The following is a 17,440-nucleotide window of genomic DNA, read 5'->3' on the forward strand; positions in this document are numbered from 1 at the left end:
ACAGCAGTCACAGCAACTCACTTTCTTCCACGCTGTACAAATGATGCTTTCCACAGCTATAATGGACCGTTTATTGAAAAGTTGCGAACAGCAGTACACCACGAAAATGACCAGTACACCAACATCCACTGAATATCCACCAAACCAATACATAAAACGAATGTTTACCCGGGTTTCGTCCGTTGTGACGAACTTCTTCAGAATACTATTCCACTGCTTTCCTTTCTTTAAATATACACAGGTCCCACCCCAATTAAAAACAATTAATCACTTTAAACAATTAACAATTGACAATTAAAAACTCCTTTTTGTGTCAAAACACCATTCCTATGCCATAATGGCTGTTTTTTAAAAAGTGATAATAATAATAATAATTAATGAATAATGTTATCTGTATTCTAATTAACAAATGTATAGGTTTCCTTATATTTCATTCTGGATGTTCTTTTATGTATATGTTTATAAGTTTTTGAATATATGAAACTATTTATATTTGTTATTGTGAAGCCAGTGTAATTCTGTATTTAATGGCTTGTCATCTTGTATATCACATAAATTATGATTTGTGTACATCCATATTATAAAACATGAAAAATGTAAAAAATATATATATGTATATAGAACAAGTTACAATAATGTTAATGTTAAAAACATTCATGCATTAATAATTAATATATGAATATATCTTCATTACATAACTCATGTATTATATATTGTTGTAATACATAAATTATTAACACATTCCATTGTTTTATATTACAATTGCAATTACTTACATAAATATCCAATTCATTATCAATAAATATTGATATTGATTAATGTATCCTACCCTTAATATAATTGCTGTTTAAAATAGGTTTAATGCTACAATATTCATTTAATCCTGGCCAATTGTAGGCATTTAAAAATATTTGCCATCTTAATTCATTAATGTCTAAATCATATTTAGTACATTTTCCATTTGCATCATATTCTACATGCTGGATAACACAAAATTTGAAAGTGTGGCTTCTATTTTGTTGTACATGTCTAGCCAGGGCATGAGTATGTTATTAATGGTTTAAACAATGCCTTAGAAAACAATATGAATTTGAAAGTTACAAGACAGAATGACCAAAACATTATAATGTATTTGGACAAACTGAGTGACAACTGTGACAAACATTTTATTGTACAGAGAAATGATACCCCACAAAAAGTAGGAACAGCTTATTGTTGTCAAGAGATAGAATATGAAAAAACGCTTGTTGATATAAATAATAGAATAACGAACAAAGAAATGCAAAAACAAAATGAGGGGGAAAGTGCACTATTAAACCTATCCACATATGAAATTATTGATGTAAGAGAACAGAATTTAATACAGGAAGATTCCAATATAATAGTGGGTGAGGTAAAGTGTACATCTCAAACAAGCACGGATATAATTATTCCCATCAATTTTTATATTGATTTAAACCCTGAACAATATCTTAATGAAAGTTCTCAGTGCTTTACTAATATGGACACTGAATCAACCCAGAGTGAATTTTTGAGTAACCCAACAATAACAACAAACACCCAAGGTGATTTTAAAATATTTAACTACTCGAAGAATGTTATGAGTAGTGAACATGCCAACTTGTTTTCAATGGGATTTAACTTTGTACCATGTCAAAAGGGTAGAGTGGTTAATCCCATCATTGATTTGAAATTATTCATTAGGAAACTGAATCTAAAAATGTTTTTCAATAATACAACTAGTGAAAATATGTTTATTCAACAAGATAATAAACTGTCTAAACCTAGTGTGTTCAACCCCCCGACTCATGAAAAAATAGCTCTCTCTGAAAAAATAACAGAAAGAGATATAAGGAAGTTTTATAAGCAATATAAACAACCAATACATACTAATATGGAAAAAGAACAACAGAAGATATTTGATCATATATTAGGAATTAAGGACATTAGGATAATGAGACCCGATAAGGGTAACGGGGTTGTCATAACGGACAAAGGGGATTATATATCCTACATGACAAATATGTTATTCAGTGAATCATACTCGGAAGTCAGTTTAAATGAAATTAATATAGCTAATCAAAGAATAGACAACTTACTCGAAGACATGTTGATGCAGGGGGAAATCTCTGAGGAAGAATATACTTATTTGAAAAATGATTACCCAGTAATAAGTGGAATTTTTGGAATACCCAAAATTCACAAGGGTTTAAACAACTTACAATTTAGACCTATAGTTGATGGTAAGAGAAGCAAAACATGCTTCATTGGACAATATTTGGACCATCACTTTAAGAAATGTATAGTTAAATATCCTTACATTACTAAAGACTCTTGGGACTTTCTGGGCAGGCTGAATCAGATAAAAATGAACGGTGGGGACTTATTTGTCACAGTGGATGTTTGCAATTTATTTACATGTATTCCACATGACATAGGATTAATATGGTTAGAAGAACAACTATTTGAATCTAGAATATACGAACAAACCAAAATTAATACATTAATCTTATGGACATAGTGTTGCATAATAATTTCATATTTTTTGAAGGAAATTATTATAAACAGACAGATGGAGTAGCCATGGGGGCAGCTTGTGCCCCCATGTATGCAAACCTCATAATGACATACTGGGAGCAAAATTTTGTATTCAAGAGTGAATATTGGAAATATATTAAATTATATTTAAGATACCTAGATGATATTTTTATCATTTGGGATCATGATAAAAATAAAAAGAAATTAAATACATTCCTGGAATACATTAACAACAATGTCAGATTTTTAAAATTTACACACACCATTGGAGATGAGGAAGTCACATTCTTGGACGTTAAAATTACACATAATAAAGATAATGGTAATTTAAAATCCAACATTTTTAGGAAGCCAACATTCTCAAATTCTTACCTCCATTATGACAGCTGGCACCCTGACCATCAGAAAAAAGCTGTGGTTAAAGGCCAGATGGTCAGGGCGGCCAGAATGGTCAGTGAGGAAGATGAGTTTATTAAAGAAATTAAATTCATGGCTACCATGTTTACCAACAGGGGATACCCTGGCACATTTTGTGAGAATATACTTGAAGAAGTTAGGAATAAGAGACTCAGGGGAATATATGAACCCATATTGAGTCATGGTTACAATACAAACAACATGAATAATAATAACCAAATAATTGAAAAACATAAACTACCACTATATATTTCAGTATTTGATGACACCTATGAAATCATTAGGAATATCATTAAGGGAAATTGGGGAATTTTAGTTGATGATAATACTGTGGCGCAAACACTTCAGGGACAAGTGAAATTTGTATATAAAAAAGATATGGCCTTTAAGCAATTTTTTGAAAGAAACATACTATCAACTAAAACGAATAGGAAAGTGGGTAATTTTAAATGTGGCAGATGCACTGTATGTAAATATATTCAATGTACAGGCAATAGAGTTCTGGTAAACCATCAAAACATTAGGATTAAAGAACATTTCAATTGTTTTACTTCTAATGTTGTTTATGTCGCAATATGTCAAGATTGCAGGGCATTCTATGTTGGCAAAACCAGCAGGCATTTTAGGAGTAGAATTAAAGAACACCTGCTGGATGTCCAACATTTGAAAACAACGAATGCCCTGGCTAGACATGTACAACAAAATAGAAGCCACACTTTCAAATTTTGTGTTATCCAGCATGTAGAATATGATGCAAATGGAAAATGTACTAAATATGATTTAGACATTAATGAATTAAGATGGCAAATATTTTTAAATGCCTACAATTGGCCAGGATTAAATGAATATTGTAGCATTAAACCTATTTTAAACAGCAATTATATTAAGGGTAGGATACATTAATCAATATCAATATTTATTGATAATGAATTGGATATTTATGTAAGTAATTGCAATTGTAATATGAAACAATGGAATGTGTTAATTTATGTATTACAACAATATATAATACATGAGTTATGTAATGAAGATATATTCATATATTAATTATTAATGCATGAATGTTTTTAACATTAACATTATTGTAACTTGTTCTATATACATATATATATTTTTTACATTTTTCATGTTTTATAATATGGATGTACACAAATCATAATTTATGTGATATACAAGATGACAAGCCATTAAATACAGAATTACACTGGCTTCACAATAACAAATATAAATAGTTTCATATATTCAAAAACTTATAAACATATACATAAAAGAACATCCAGAATGAAATATAAGGAAACCTATACATTTGTTAATTAGAATACAGATAACATTATTCATTAATTATTATTATTATTATCACTTTTTAAAAAACAGCCATTATGGCATAGGAATGGTGTTTTGACACAAAAGGAGTTTTTAATTGTCAATTGTTAATTGTTTAAAGTGATTAATTGTTTTTAATTGGGGTGGGACCTGTGTATATTTAAAGAAAGGAAAGCAGTGGAATAGTATTCTGAAGAAGTTCGTCTATGAAACCCGGGTAAACATTCGTTTTATGTATTGGTTTGGTGGATATTCAGTGGATGTTGGTGTACTGGTCATTTTCGTGGTGTACTGCTGTTCGCAACTTTTCAATAAACGGTCCATTATAGCTGTGGAAAGCATCATTTGTACAGCGTGGAAGAAAGTGAGTTGCTGTGACTGCTGTGTCTGCTGTGTATGCTGTGGTATAATTCGCTGCCGAGCATTTGAACTTCCTGTGTTATATATTTGTTTCAACAATTTCTTAGATCTGGGGCAAGAAAATCTGATGTAATGGCGTCGGCTACATGTTTTATACCCCTGACGACCTGACGTCATGGAAGAAGAGACAGCATCCGATGCAGGAATCCAAGACTATGGTATTCAGGCTGGCTGAGGGCTACCTGCAGGCAGATAACCCAAATGTAATGACTGCAACAATTAATACACTCGAACATCTACATTTATGGTAAGTGTACACAACTGTACTTTGTGCCCCTAGAAAACTGTCTTGCCAATTGCTAATGACTTTGATTTCTAACAAAAGAGTCGCTGAACGTCATGCTCTTACAGCAGTTCCTTCTTTTCTAGTTTTCCACAGTGACAGTGTGTCTCTTAGAGCTAGTCCTACCTTTATGACTAAAGTGCTCCAACTTACAAAAAAAGATAAACAACTACGAACCAAAAAAATAGTCGTGGCAACCGTGCTGATAGCTACAATCCTTTATTCCATGAAGCGCTTTTCATTCAATTACAGTCCTTGAAATTCTTCGGATAAATTACTTATGAATTAATGACATTTAAATAACAATTCAACCAAGTCAGCTGATATCATACCTTACTCATTTAAGGATATATACTACCAATTTAATTAGAATTGTTATCTAAATGATATCAAATATTAGAAACATTCTTAAAACCTACTTCTTAGTAAAAGTGTATACGCTAAAATATTAAAATATATAAAAAATAGGAAATTAACTTATACATACTTAAATACTGACTATATACTTTTAGCAGCAACTTATTTTTGTCACAAACATAAATCTACAATACATGCTTTACCACAATTCAAAACCATTTTTATACACTCTGGGTTTTATAAGGTATTTACGCTTCAGACTTGTATAATTCCTCCTTAATTCTTATGACATGTGTATTTCTATCTACATAAACTTTTGATTTTTAATATAGGCATAATCGAACACATATCATTCAAGCCAGGGTTATTGTATGCATACAAACGTATTTGCCATATCAATTCCAATCTCTCAAGTTCTAATTCCATTGGTCCCCCCCTCATATTTATCACCACTTAGTCTAATATCCAAAATTTAAATTCATGATTAGGGTGTTCTTGGATATGCTTGGCTAATGCACTATCTTGATTGGATTTATTGATACTATATATATTATAGATTGATAATATATATAGTATCAGTAAGTCCAATCAAGATAGTGCTTTAGCCAAGCATATCCAAGAACACCCTAATCATGAATCTAAATTTTGGATATTAGACCAAGTGGTGATAAGGTAGATTGGACACACTAAATTGGCCCTAGGCATGAGTGTGTGCATGTGTGTGCCTTCTGTGGAAGGTTGGGCGCCGGGCTGGCAACTCGACACCGTAAAACTCCACTGCCACTCATGAGCGGACAGGTGATCCGCTGTGGCGACTCCTAACCGGGAAAGGCTTAAAGAAGAAGAAGAAGACCAAGTGGTGATAAATATGAGGGGGGGACCAATGGAATTAGAACTTGAGAGATTGGAATTGATAAAGCAAATACGTTTGTATGCATACAATAACCCAGGCTTAAATGATATGTGTTTGATTATGCCTATATTAAAAATCAAAAGTTTATGTGGATAGTAATACACATGTCATAATGAATTAAGGAGAAATTATATACAAGTCTGAAGCGTAAATCCCGTATAAAACCCAGAGTGTATAAAAATGGTTTTGAATTGTGGTAAAGCATGTATTGTAGATTTATGTTTGTGGCAAAAATAAGTTGCTGCTGAAAATATATAGTCAGTCTTTAAGTATGTATAAGTTAATTTCATATTTTTTATATATTTTAATATTTTAGCGTATACACTTTTACTAAGAAGTAGGTGTTAAGAATGTTTCTAATATTTGATATCATTTAGATAAAAATTCTAATTAAATTGGTAGTATATATCTTTAAATGAGTAAGGTATGATATCAGCTGACTTGGTTGAATTGTTATTTAAATGTCATTAATTCGTAAATAATTTATCTGAAGAAGTTCAAGGACTGTAAGTGAACGAAAAGCGTTTCATGGAATAAAGGATTGTAGATATCAGCACGGTTGCCACGATTGTTTTTTGGTCCGTAGCTGTTTATGACTAAAGTGGTCAGTGATGTGTCTTTGAACCAGACCATCTATGTCCTTATTTCCATCTCCCCAAAATCATAGTGAGAGGATTCTGCATTCTTTGGATTTGCATAGACAACTCTGATATTATTTAGATAAGACTTAAGATATTAAGAAGTCTGAGTAACTTCAGGACAAGAAATTGGGTTTGATAGTTTCCAAGCAACCCATTTTTTCTTGGATTTCTAAAGCCATTTCCTTAAATTAGTCATGGTAGACAGCTTTCTACTTCTTTTTGTGCTCAGTCTGCTAGGGTGGTTGCCTCTTCTGAAGCTTATTTTAAGGGTCTCAATTGTAGGTTCATTTTGGAAACCATTACATGGTCTTCTGGGTATACTTTTACTTGTGTCTTTCGGCTTTTCCCGGTTAGGGGTTGCCACAGTGGAACTCCGGTCCACTAATGATTGGCAGTAGATTTTTACGTGCCGAGTTGCCGGCCCTGACGCACAACCTTCAACGAAGGTACGCCCATTCACGCATGTCTCCACACACAAGACGCTCTAGCTGAGAATCGAACAGGACAACGTCTTACTGTGAGGTGACACCGCTACCGCAGTGCCAGTACTTTTACTAAGCACTATAAACTGGATGTGACTTGAAAGCCAGAGCAAGTTTTGCTTGGCCCATCCTCCATGTTTTGGAGGATTCCTTAGTTCTTTGTTCCTTCTCCAGTTCTTTACAGTAGCTTTAGTACTGTCCCTATTGTTAAGATTACTGTGATAATGACTAAGGAAGGACATATTATAGTTATGTAAGAATTTACTATAATGGTAGAGGTCCTACTTATCACTGTTGCAGCATTCCCTCCCTTCTTCCCCCACTGGGTTCTCTCTTTTTCCTCTGGCTGAGGGGGCATCTTTTCTTTTTTGTTTTCTGGATGTACACATACCATCTTTTTCTTCCTTATTTGCTGCTCATAGTCATCTGGAGCAATTCAGTTTAGAGGGTTTTGCACTCGTGTGCAACTTTGCTACCTTATTCCTCTGACATAGGACATGCTTCTGATGTATAGAGCATGGAAGGGCTCAGGCTTTGGTCAGCTATCTGAACATATGGCTGTCCTCTACAGGATATCCCTATAGTAATGAATACTGCAGCAGTGATAACTAGAACATCTACCATTATGGTAAGTTGCTACACAAATGTGCTTTTTCATTATAAACTTGATCTGCAGTCTTGATCAAGAGCTGCTTTTGTTACTACTATTTTCTAGAAGATCCTTCTGTAATAATGTCTTCCAGGGTTTCTTGTAGCTGGAGAATCTGTCCAAGTTGTTGAGGTGAACAAAACAGGTAACATTAATTAGAAAGTTATGTACTTACCATGATGCTAGGTTTTTGTCATCTTTCATGTGCCTCAACATTTTCACTCCCCCCCCCACCACCTTCCCCTTTCCAAATTGTCACCTTTTCCGGACTCTCATGAACTGCCTTGATCTTGTTTGAGGCCTTGATCTTCAGCAATTAGCTGATGTACACCTGATAATAAAGGGGGTGTTTTTTAGGTATTGCAGTGTTTTGTCTTTGCAGAGGCAAACTCTGTCTAAAGGGCTGGAAGGTGGTGGTGAATTATGGGAAGGGGAGGAGCCTGAGCATTGTTGCTGAATATCTTGTATGAAGTGCCAGACTCTCTTCTATACAGATTCAACAGACCCAGTTATTGAGACAGATGGAAGAAGACAGCACAGATTTAGTTTTATGGTAAGTATGTAACTTTCTCTTTTTATACTTTGAGTAATCTCATTCAGGTGGCAGTTCATGACATGGGGTAAGAGAGAGAATGGAATCCTTCCTGTGTACACATACTATTTTAAACACAAGGCTATGCAGTCTCATCCACATTCCTTTATTTAGGTTATTGCCTTCAGTTATCCTTTAACAGCTGGTCAAGACAGTTGTTAATCTCTCAGTTCTCCAAACACCACATAGTAATTTAAAAGTATGTTCTTTTATATTTTACTCATATTTGTCCAGTCATTTTAATCAAATTTTGGAGACTGGAAGATTCTCAAGTCAACACAGATATGCAGTGCCTCCCTGTCTTGACCAGTCTGTAATTATATTCGCCCTCTACACAGTGACATGCGTACGTTGCAGTCTGCAAGGTATCTTGATGCCACTTTCCTCTCTTCTATAATCCAGTGCCAAGGGCTACTCAGGTATTCTGTCCATCACTGATTACACCTTTTTGAACATATGTAAGTTTTGCAACAGGAAAGACGCACTCAACACCAAAAGAAATATCAAATTATATTGTCTCATGCCTGCAACATTCCTTGATAGACTGTGAAGTTTTTAATTTCTGTAATAAAGTAGGTTCTGCAAAATCCTGAACCACATACACGTGATGACCTTCAGTTGTACACGCTTTCCAATACTGGCAAATCTACCATTAAACTTATTCATTTTCATACCAAGAAGTAAACTGTACAAATAACCCCCAACATGTTCTGGTTAGTTGCTGTGTCTCAGTGGCAGCCTGTGTCTTCTTATGCTATAATGCCTTCTTGCAGACTCATTCTATTGCGCCATCTTTGTTTTCACAAACTCCAAGCAGTCAGTACTGTATCTTCTTCCAGGAGTCCACTTAACAGTAGATTACATCAGTAAACTTTATCTTTCAATAGGACCAGTTGCTGTTTGGTAAATAACATTTAAAAATAGTTTTCAGTGTTTTCCTTTAATTCACATTGTTTCTGTTTCAATGGCAAAATGGTTTTATGTTGCAGTCTAAAATATTCCCAACTTTAATTCAAAAAACTGTTCAGCCTAGCATATCTGATCAGCACTGCAGAAATCTGTTGTAGTTCATGTATACCTGTGAAGATTGGAGGAAGATTGGCAAAGGCTGCAAGCCTAGTCGAATAGAATTTGATACATGATTATATCAGTTGTATAAATAAATGTAATATACAGGCTTGTGTTTTTAAATGAAAGAAAACACTGTAAAATGTGAACTTCAAGATTGTTGCAATATTGCCACCTGCTGTAAGGAAAACCAAGCCAAACATTTCAAATGTGTCTTTTGAAGTTGAAAAGATCTTATGAATCTCTTTGATGTTTTACAAGTCAGCTCCAGTGAGTCTGGATGAAGGTTCATGCCCATTGATTTAAGGTTAAATTTAAGGGCCAGAATTTACATGTGGAATGTGCTTTATTGCGCTTGTTTCTGTTAGAGTGTATATGTGAAATGCCTTTTATTGTTGTAGTCTCCTGAGCAGGTGTTATCTTGCTAAGTAATGCAGTTTGTGGCCTGGGAACTCCAGACTAAGTGTCAAAATCATGTAATTTGGGAGGGCCTTAGAGAACTGTTGGTTATTGTTTAGAAACTATTGTTGAGTGAGAGACTGGGGAGCATTTTGATCTTGGACATCTAACCTAGCACTTCTTATGCTTTATGTATGCAAGTAGGATTATAGCACTGTGATTTCTCTTAGGGATAGTTAAAGTTAGAAGAAAGTTAAAAACAACAAAGTCACCAAACAAACAGCTTTTACCTCTGCTGAAAAAATGCAATCCAAATGAAAATCCAAGCAGCAAAGGTATGGCTCCAGTATAAACAGTCACTAATTCCAAAAGGTATGTAGTTACAAGAAATAAAAAGCAGAGAAGATAGTCTTTGAGCTCAGATTTAATAACACTAGCACTTTCACATCCAGCTTCATCAGGTGTTTAACATTTGCTGACATAAACCACCTATATATACCCATTTAAAACATCATGTGATCAAAAAGCAATTCAAATGTAAAGAAACATCACATTTAAAATATGGAATACCATGGTGATATTATGGTATCAGTTAACAATACAAATATAAAAGCATAATACATATTACTTGTGTAAAGGTCTCTTGTGTAATATAGGTCTTATAGGGACGTGGTAGCCTCCAACTTTTCCGTTCTGGACCTAATATCCCCACATCTCACATTATCATAGGTCCTACCTAAAACTAAAAATTTAAAAGTATGTGATTCATTTGTATTCACTACATGTTTAGCAAGTGCATTAGTGAGGTTCTTTTTCTTAATATTATATAGGTGCTCTCTAGAAGAAAGTTAGACTAAGTATTTTTCTTTGAAATCAAATCTTTCCTACAATATTGTTTTAAGTTTCAGTGTGATCTTTGAACATGAGTAGCATTGTACTGTAGTAGTTTTGTCTTGTGTTTTAATTATTTATTATTAAATATTTTAAAACCTTTACCTGTGGCTGGTTCAATTCTCAGCTAGAGCGTCTTCTGCGTGGAGACATGCGTGAATGGGTGTACCTTCGTTGAAGGTTGTGCGTCAGGGCTGGCAACTTGGCACGTAAAAATCCACTGCCAATCATTAACGGACCGGAGTTCCACTGTGGCGACCCCTAACCGGGAAAAGCTGAAAGACACAAACAAACATACCTGTGGCTGGTTTATGTAGAGATAATTTAACCCCTAAAGTAATTACATATTTACAGATTTTACTGTCATAAGTCACTCCAAATTAAGCCTTGACGGTCTAACCATACTACCATCGGATTATAATATTGCATAGTAATAATTGGACACCCTTTTAAGGGCCTTTTAGTAGCTGATGATTATTAGCTGGGTGGTGGCAGGAATTACTACCGTATGGTCTGGGTAATAGGAGCACAGCTGGAGAAACTGTGCCAGCCTTTTCCCAGGAGGGTCTGTGTGGTTGTATAACCTCTTCTCAAAGTGTGTGTGTGTTGTGTCAGCTACTTGGGCAGGAACATGAAACACTGGTTGGGCAGAGAGGGTACTGGAGGTTTTAGCTTGCCCAGCTAGGCTGAGACCTGGACCCTATAGCTGTGCCAGTGGGGAGTCTTGTTGGGGACCTGGTGAGCAAGGGAGCAACAAGCCCCAGACTGACTGTGATCTCTATGTGCACTTAAGGGAAATTGTACTTTACTATGTGTATTGGTTATCCTTTCCTCTTCTAGGTGTCGCCCTCTCTGGTGTCAGTGGTGAGGATTGAGGCCCCTTGATTGCTGGGCCAGGGCACGGGCATCACAATACCCTTATATAGTGCAGTTCCCTTATCTTTTGTCCAACATCAGGTGACATTCTAGCTGTTGAATGTACTCCTCATCTAAAATTGCCTTTTCTATCTTTTCAAAGGGTCTTATGTCAAATAATCGAATGGCCACATTGTCAAACATATAATTTCATTGGCAATGCAGGCCGTTGAACTGCCCTGACTGAGATCGCAGTACGGTAGGGATCAGAAAATTTGCCCTTTTCCCCACTGTAGTGCAGTGTTGGAGTTGGTATATATAATCAGTGGGAGTGTAGGGGGCTTGATGGCGTGCATTGTCGACAAGATGACTTCGATATTGTGACCGTTTGATTGTTTGACATAGACTCTCAACCAGAAGTACGTCTGAAAGGATTAACTTTAACGATGCTGTCAAACTCGCTTCACTAGTTAACAGAATTGTTACTGAATCATTAGCAGGAAACCAGGGCAAATTTTATTGTTTTTTTTTTTTATTTTTTTTCCATAACATCTCCATTCTACAACTGAAACTACTATTTTCCTTGTGGATCATTCAAGTTTTCCACTGTTTAGTAGTGCTTGCTTATCTCTGCCAACTCCCTGTTGAACTGGTGGGATTCAAAATGCTGAGTCCTGACATACCAAGAAAAGACCAAAAATTTAGAAGAGTAAATGTATAACATTGCTGTTCCCCTTTAAACTTCTTGTTTTTTTTTTTTTGCAATGGAGGCACCCCCCCCCCCCCAAAAAAAAAGCTTATGTATACTAACTCTTAGATCACCATGCCACAGAGAAAAGATAACACACCAAGAACTGTCAATCTCAGACTTAGTATTTTTAAGTCTGTATTTTTGGCCATTCAGTCTGCACATTACGGTACTTGCTAATGTAGGTCCTGACTTTTCAAAATGATTATCATCTTGAGGTTTTTGACATCTCTGTGTGTCTTTTATCAAGGCTTACACATATCTGCAGCATGTTTTACTTCTTTGGTAAAACTGAAGAGAAAGCCTGCATCCAGATGCATTGTCTGCTGTGCCCTGAATTCCAGATGAGTGTCAAATGGACAAATATGTTTACCAAGGGACTCTCTGGGCATGTTTTCTTAGTAAGGAATATACAAGCTACTAACAGTGCATGCTGTCCCAACTTATAATGATTTAGTTTTGCAATGCGTGATGGACATGGAGTCATTTTTAAAAACTTTAATGTTCAGTGATTCAGTGTATTGTACTTAGGTGAACATTTGCTACAGTAATGAACTGATTAGTATAGTTAAGCATGTCAGAGGTCGGTTGCCATCTTTTGGTTCTCTGCATGGTTCTGTATTGAATGGATGATCCTGAAGTAACGCAGTATTATCACCATTCAGGGAAAAGAGAGAGGTGATAACCACAGCATTAGTCTTGCCACAACTCCTTACTTTTATCAAGGAATCACAAAATATGAAGAAAGGCTGAGTTCAGAAGCTTTGAAGCAGTTTCCTGTTGCTGTATACATCTGAACATGTTGCAAGATGCCTGCCTTGATGAGCCATAGCTTAAGCTGCCTCAGGGAGTGATCTAGATCAAATATACAGATATAGAAAAAGGAGAACAAATATAAAATTTTGCATTGTGTCTCTGGGTATCCATTGCTTTACTGGTTCATAGCCAGTTAGTGCTGGCATACAGTCATTCACAACCTGATAAATTTTACTAAATGAAGTTCTTTTTTTGTCAGCTAAGGGAATGTTTATTGTTTTGTGTTAGCAGTTAAAAATTCAGTTTGCATATACCATAAACAATTCTTCTGTTATTTTTAGGTCAAGTCCATCATTTTATAAGAATGTCGTTAAAATTCAGAAACACGTCACATTTAACCAAGTGAAAGGAATCTTTGGGTTTACTGATAGCGACTGCATTGGTAAGTCAACATTCGGTTCTTTGAATCTATCTTATCTGCTGTACTGCAAAATATTGTTAAATGTATCCATTGTGAACCTAGCTCGGGTACAGCTGCATAAGCGGAAGGCTGTGGAATAAATAGAGGGTGTGTGTATACCCTGAAACTGCTGGTACTTAAGGTTAGATGCAATTGCAGATGTTGCTGATAGTACCTTTGTACTAGGGGGTCCTATAGACATACAAGACTTGTGTGTAAGTAAAACCGGCATAAGACTGAAATATCAGTTTTTATATTTGATCACTCTAGCTTATAAAGTAGCTGTGGATAGGATTAAACTCGAAAAACAACAAATTTCATAGTTCCTGAAAAAGTTCAGCAGACAAAGATATTTTGTCACTTTCATCTTATTTACTAAATTCTTTTTCAGAAAATACCAGAACAAACATCAGTGATCATGAATAGTTAAAATGTATCACATGATACTTAAGAAACACCAGTAACAACAGGTCATTTAAAACTATTGCTAGAAATAGCCTTACTGTGCTATTAAAACAATTAAAATGCGGCATATACCAAATCTGACTCTTTTTCTGTAACTAGGGCTATGGGTGTCATTCACTGGTGAGTATTTGCCAAAGAGATGACTGGCGTAGTCCAGCCTAGCTTAGCCCAAAAAAAGACGTATGAAGCTTCCATTTGGGCTCCTCGCCCACAAGGCAGACAGTAGAGGTAAGGTATAATGCTAGTCATGAAGAAGGCAGGAGGATGATAAAGAGCCATGCTTTTTAGAATAATTTCTGATCAGTCTTAGGGCTTCTCTTTCCTTATAAGAGATCTAGGTGTTGTGAAGCGATCAGATTAATTTGAAGATTTAAGAAATCCATTCAAATAATTGGCTATCTCTATCTTTGCTTAGCACCTTTTCATGGGTAAAAACCTCATTATCTGAACTCCTTGTTGTAAGAATAAGATTCATACTTTTGGCAGTTAAAATATTTGGCCATAAATTATTTTACCAGTTTTGAAATTAAAAAAGAGGAACTAGTTATTTCATGTCATCTGTGGGAAGCATTGCAACAAGATAGAAAATATATATCCTCAGTGTATAAAATGGCAAAAGAGAGAAAATATAATAATCATATTTTGTTATCGAAATACTGGAGAGAGAAATTGCCATCCCTAGACGACAGTAAAATAGTAGAGGCGTTTAACTTAACATTAAAATCCGTATCACTTCAAAAACTGGTCTTTACTCAATTGATGATATTTAACAATGCATATTATACCCATCTAACACTTCATAAATTTGATTCAAAAAAGTCACCTAAATGTCCACAGTGTGTAGATCAGACAGCAGACCTGTTACACATGTTCTGGAGTTGCAAGTGCATTTATAAATTATGGAATTCATTAAAGTTACAACTACAAAAATGGGTTACCAAAACTCAACACTCTCCTGGGAATTTCTGATTTTACATATTCCACGGAGAATTTGGACAAAACAAAAAGATTGTAATTATGAATATTAGTTTACTAATGAAATTATATATAGCCACAAATTGGTTGAACCCAGCACAGGTGTCGTGGCAAAATTTCAGGCTGTTAGCGATTAAGCATATATTAGCGCACAAATTGTTAATTAGAAATAATAAGAAAAGTATAAACAGCATACAAATTTGGGAACAAATCTTTAATATTATTTTGGCGTAGCGGTTCCTATCCACTTTCCGTCAGGACATTATGTATGTGTACCAACACATTCTTGGATTAGATAGAAAATGTAGAAATAATACAAATTATTGGCTTGAGTTGGTTTATAATTGTCTATAGTAGATGCTTTTATGTTTAATTGTTTGTGATTTTATTTTCCTGTACTTGGTTAAAATGATATTTACTCTTAATGTATAATAGGGAAATTCAAAATGGAACTAAAACATTGGAAGCAATATTGTACATAATGTAAATAGTGTGTGAAATGTATAATGGTTTTGCAAAACAATAAAAATGATTATTGAAAAAAAAAGATTCATACTTTTGAGCCCTGGATATATATATATATATATATATATATATATATATATATATATATGTGTATTTTATATATATATGTATATGTATATATATATATATATAGGTTCACTTCTAAATTTCGAAATCCCAAAATCTCGAGTTTCAGAACATTGAGTTCAGAATCTCGAGGTCTTGGAAGTTCAAAATAGTGAACCCTCTCCCGAAACACCACTAAACAAAAAAAAAAGTGTATGCAGGGGGCAAGCCCCCCTGCACCCCCCACACCCCTACTTAAATATACCTACTCCGAGATCGCACTACAGCGAGGACAAGGGAAATCTCCCAGTCCGCGCTGTATGACGATCTCCGTTCAGTATTTTAAAGTTTAAAACTTCGAACATATGATCATCGATCCTATGGGATTCGAAGTATTGGACGTTCTTAACGTAACTCATATATCTGTGTGTGTGTGTGTGTGTGTGTGTGTGTGTGTGTGTGTGTGTGTGTGTGTGTGTGTGTGTGTGTGTGTGTGTGTGTGTGTGTGTCCTTCAGAAGCTTGACGTTTCATATGTTTGAACTTCAAACACTGGAGACCATAACATCGGAGTTTTGAATGGAGATTGCAGTACAGCACCATTTTCCTCACTGCAGTGCGATCTCAGAGTTGGTACAGTAAACTCCCAGGTAATGTAACTCAAGCAACCAGACAAAAATTGAAGAAATACAGTACAGTATGAACATTTCGGGTTTTCATGTGTTGAACCCCCCCCCCCCCGAAACATACCTTGAGTCTTTAGAGTTTTAAAATGGAAGATGCAAATATATTCCCTCACTCCCCAACCTGAGAACAAGTCAAACCAAACAAGTCAAATCACTAAAATGTCAACACTCGCTCCATACTCACTCAGTCAGTTTGCATCAAATTGTACATTCTCTGTCCGATCTGTCACACACACAGTGTCTTCAGCTTTCATATATGCATTCACTCATTCTTTCTCTCCGATCTCTCACACACATTCTTCTGCTTTCATGCATCTCTCAGATCTGTCACACAGTTGCTTCTGTTTTCATACATGCATTCACTCTCTCTCTCTCTTTATTCAATTCTAATCCACCCAGCGTGACACTGAAAACCATTCCGCATGCCATGCTTTCTAGCAGAAATATGTTTAAAATATTATTATTCCAGACAGGCTTTCAATTATTTTACAATATTAAAATCAAATAATTACAGAAATTAGTAGTATATTGGCCATTTTGGGCTAATCTCTATCTTTTTCATTTCCCTGCTATAAAACCCACATTTGCTTGGTTTTGCGTGCCGGGCAGAGCTGATTAGCTAGGGTATAACTATTCCTGGCTCCACAAAGTCTACTCTTCAATTTTTCCCTTGGAACTAGACAAACTTTCAACTTAAGCACTCAAACCATTCACTTCTCATCCCGGCACTTGCTCAAAACTCATAGCAAGCACTAATAAACCTTAGCACTAGACCCCCCCCTATACTGTAGAGAAGGACAAGCCTCTTTATTTGACCTTACCAGCCAATCAGTAAAACAGTTCACTTTACCTATTCAGGTATGTCCAAAGGGCAGTTTCAGGTGTACTCTCCGGTCCAACTTGTGAATCTGGGCATTTTGAGGCAATGTCACAGTTGCCTCATGTACACAGACA

At 35.3% G+C, this 17,440-nt stretch overlaps 1 protein-coding gene across 1 annotated transcript in view; it reads left to right on the forward strand.

The window, feature by feature from the left end:
- The window catches only part of WARS1 (tryptophanyl-tRNA synthetase 1), a 572,087-nt gene that overhangs the window by 316,441 nt on the left and 238,206 nt on the right, over window positions 1–17,440 (forward strand). Inside the window, exon 7 of the mRNA XM_044074563.1 lies at window positions 13,674–13,774. Coding sequence (XP_043930498.1) covers window positions 13,674–13,774 — 101 coding nt within the window. The remainder of the gene's footprint in view (window positions 1–13,673; window positions 13,775–17,440) is intronic.

This window comes from Protopterus annectens, chromosome 6.part0 (assembly GCF_019279795.1).
Source record: "Protopterus annectens isolate FY-2018-M chromosome 6.part0, PAN1.0, whole genome shotgun sequence".
In the NCBI taxonomy this organism is placed as follows: domain Eukaryota; kingdom Metazoa; phylum Chordata; order Ceratodontiformes; family Protopteridae; genus Protopterus; species Protopterus annectens.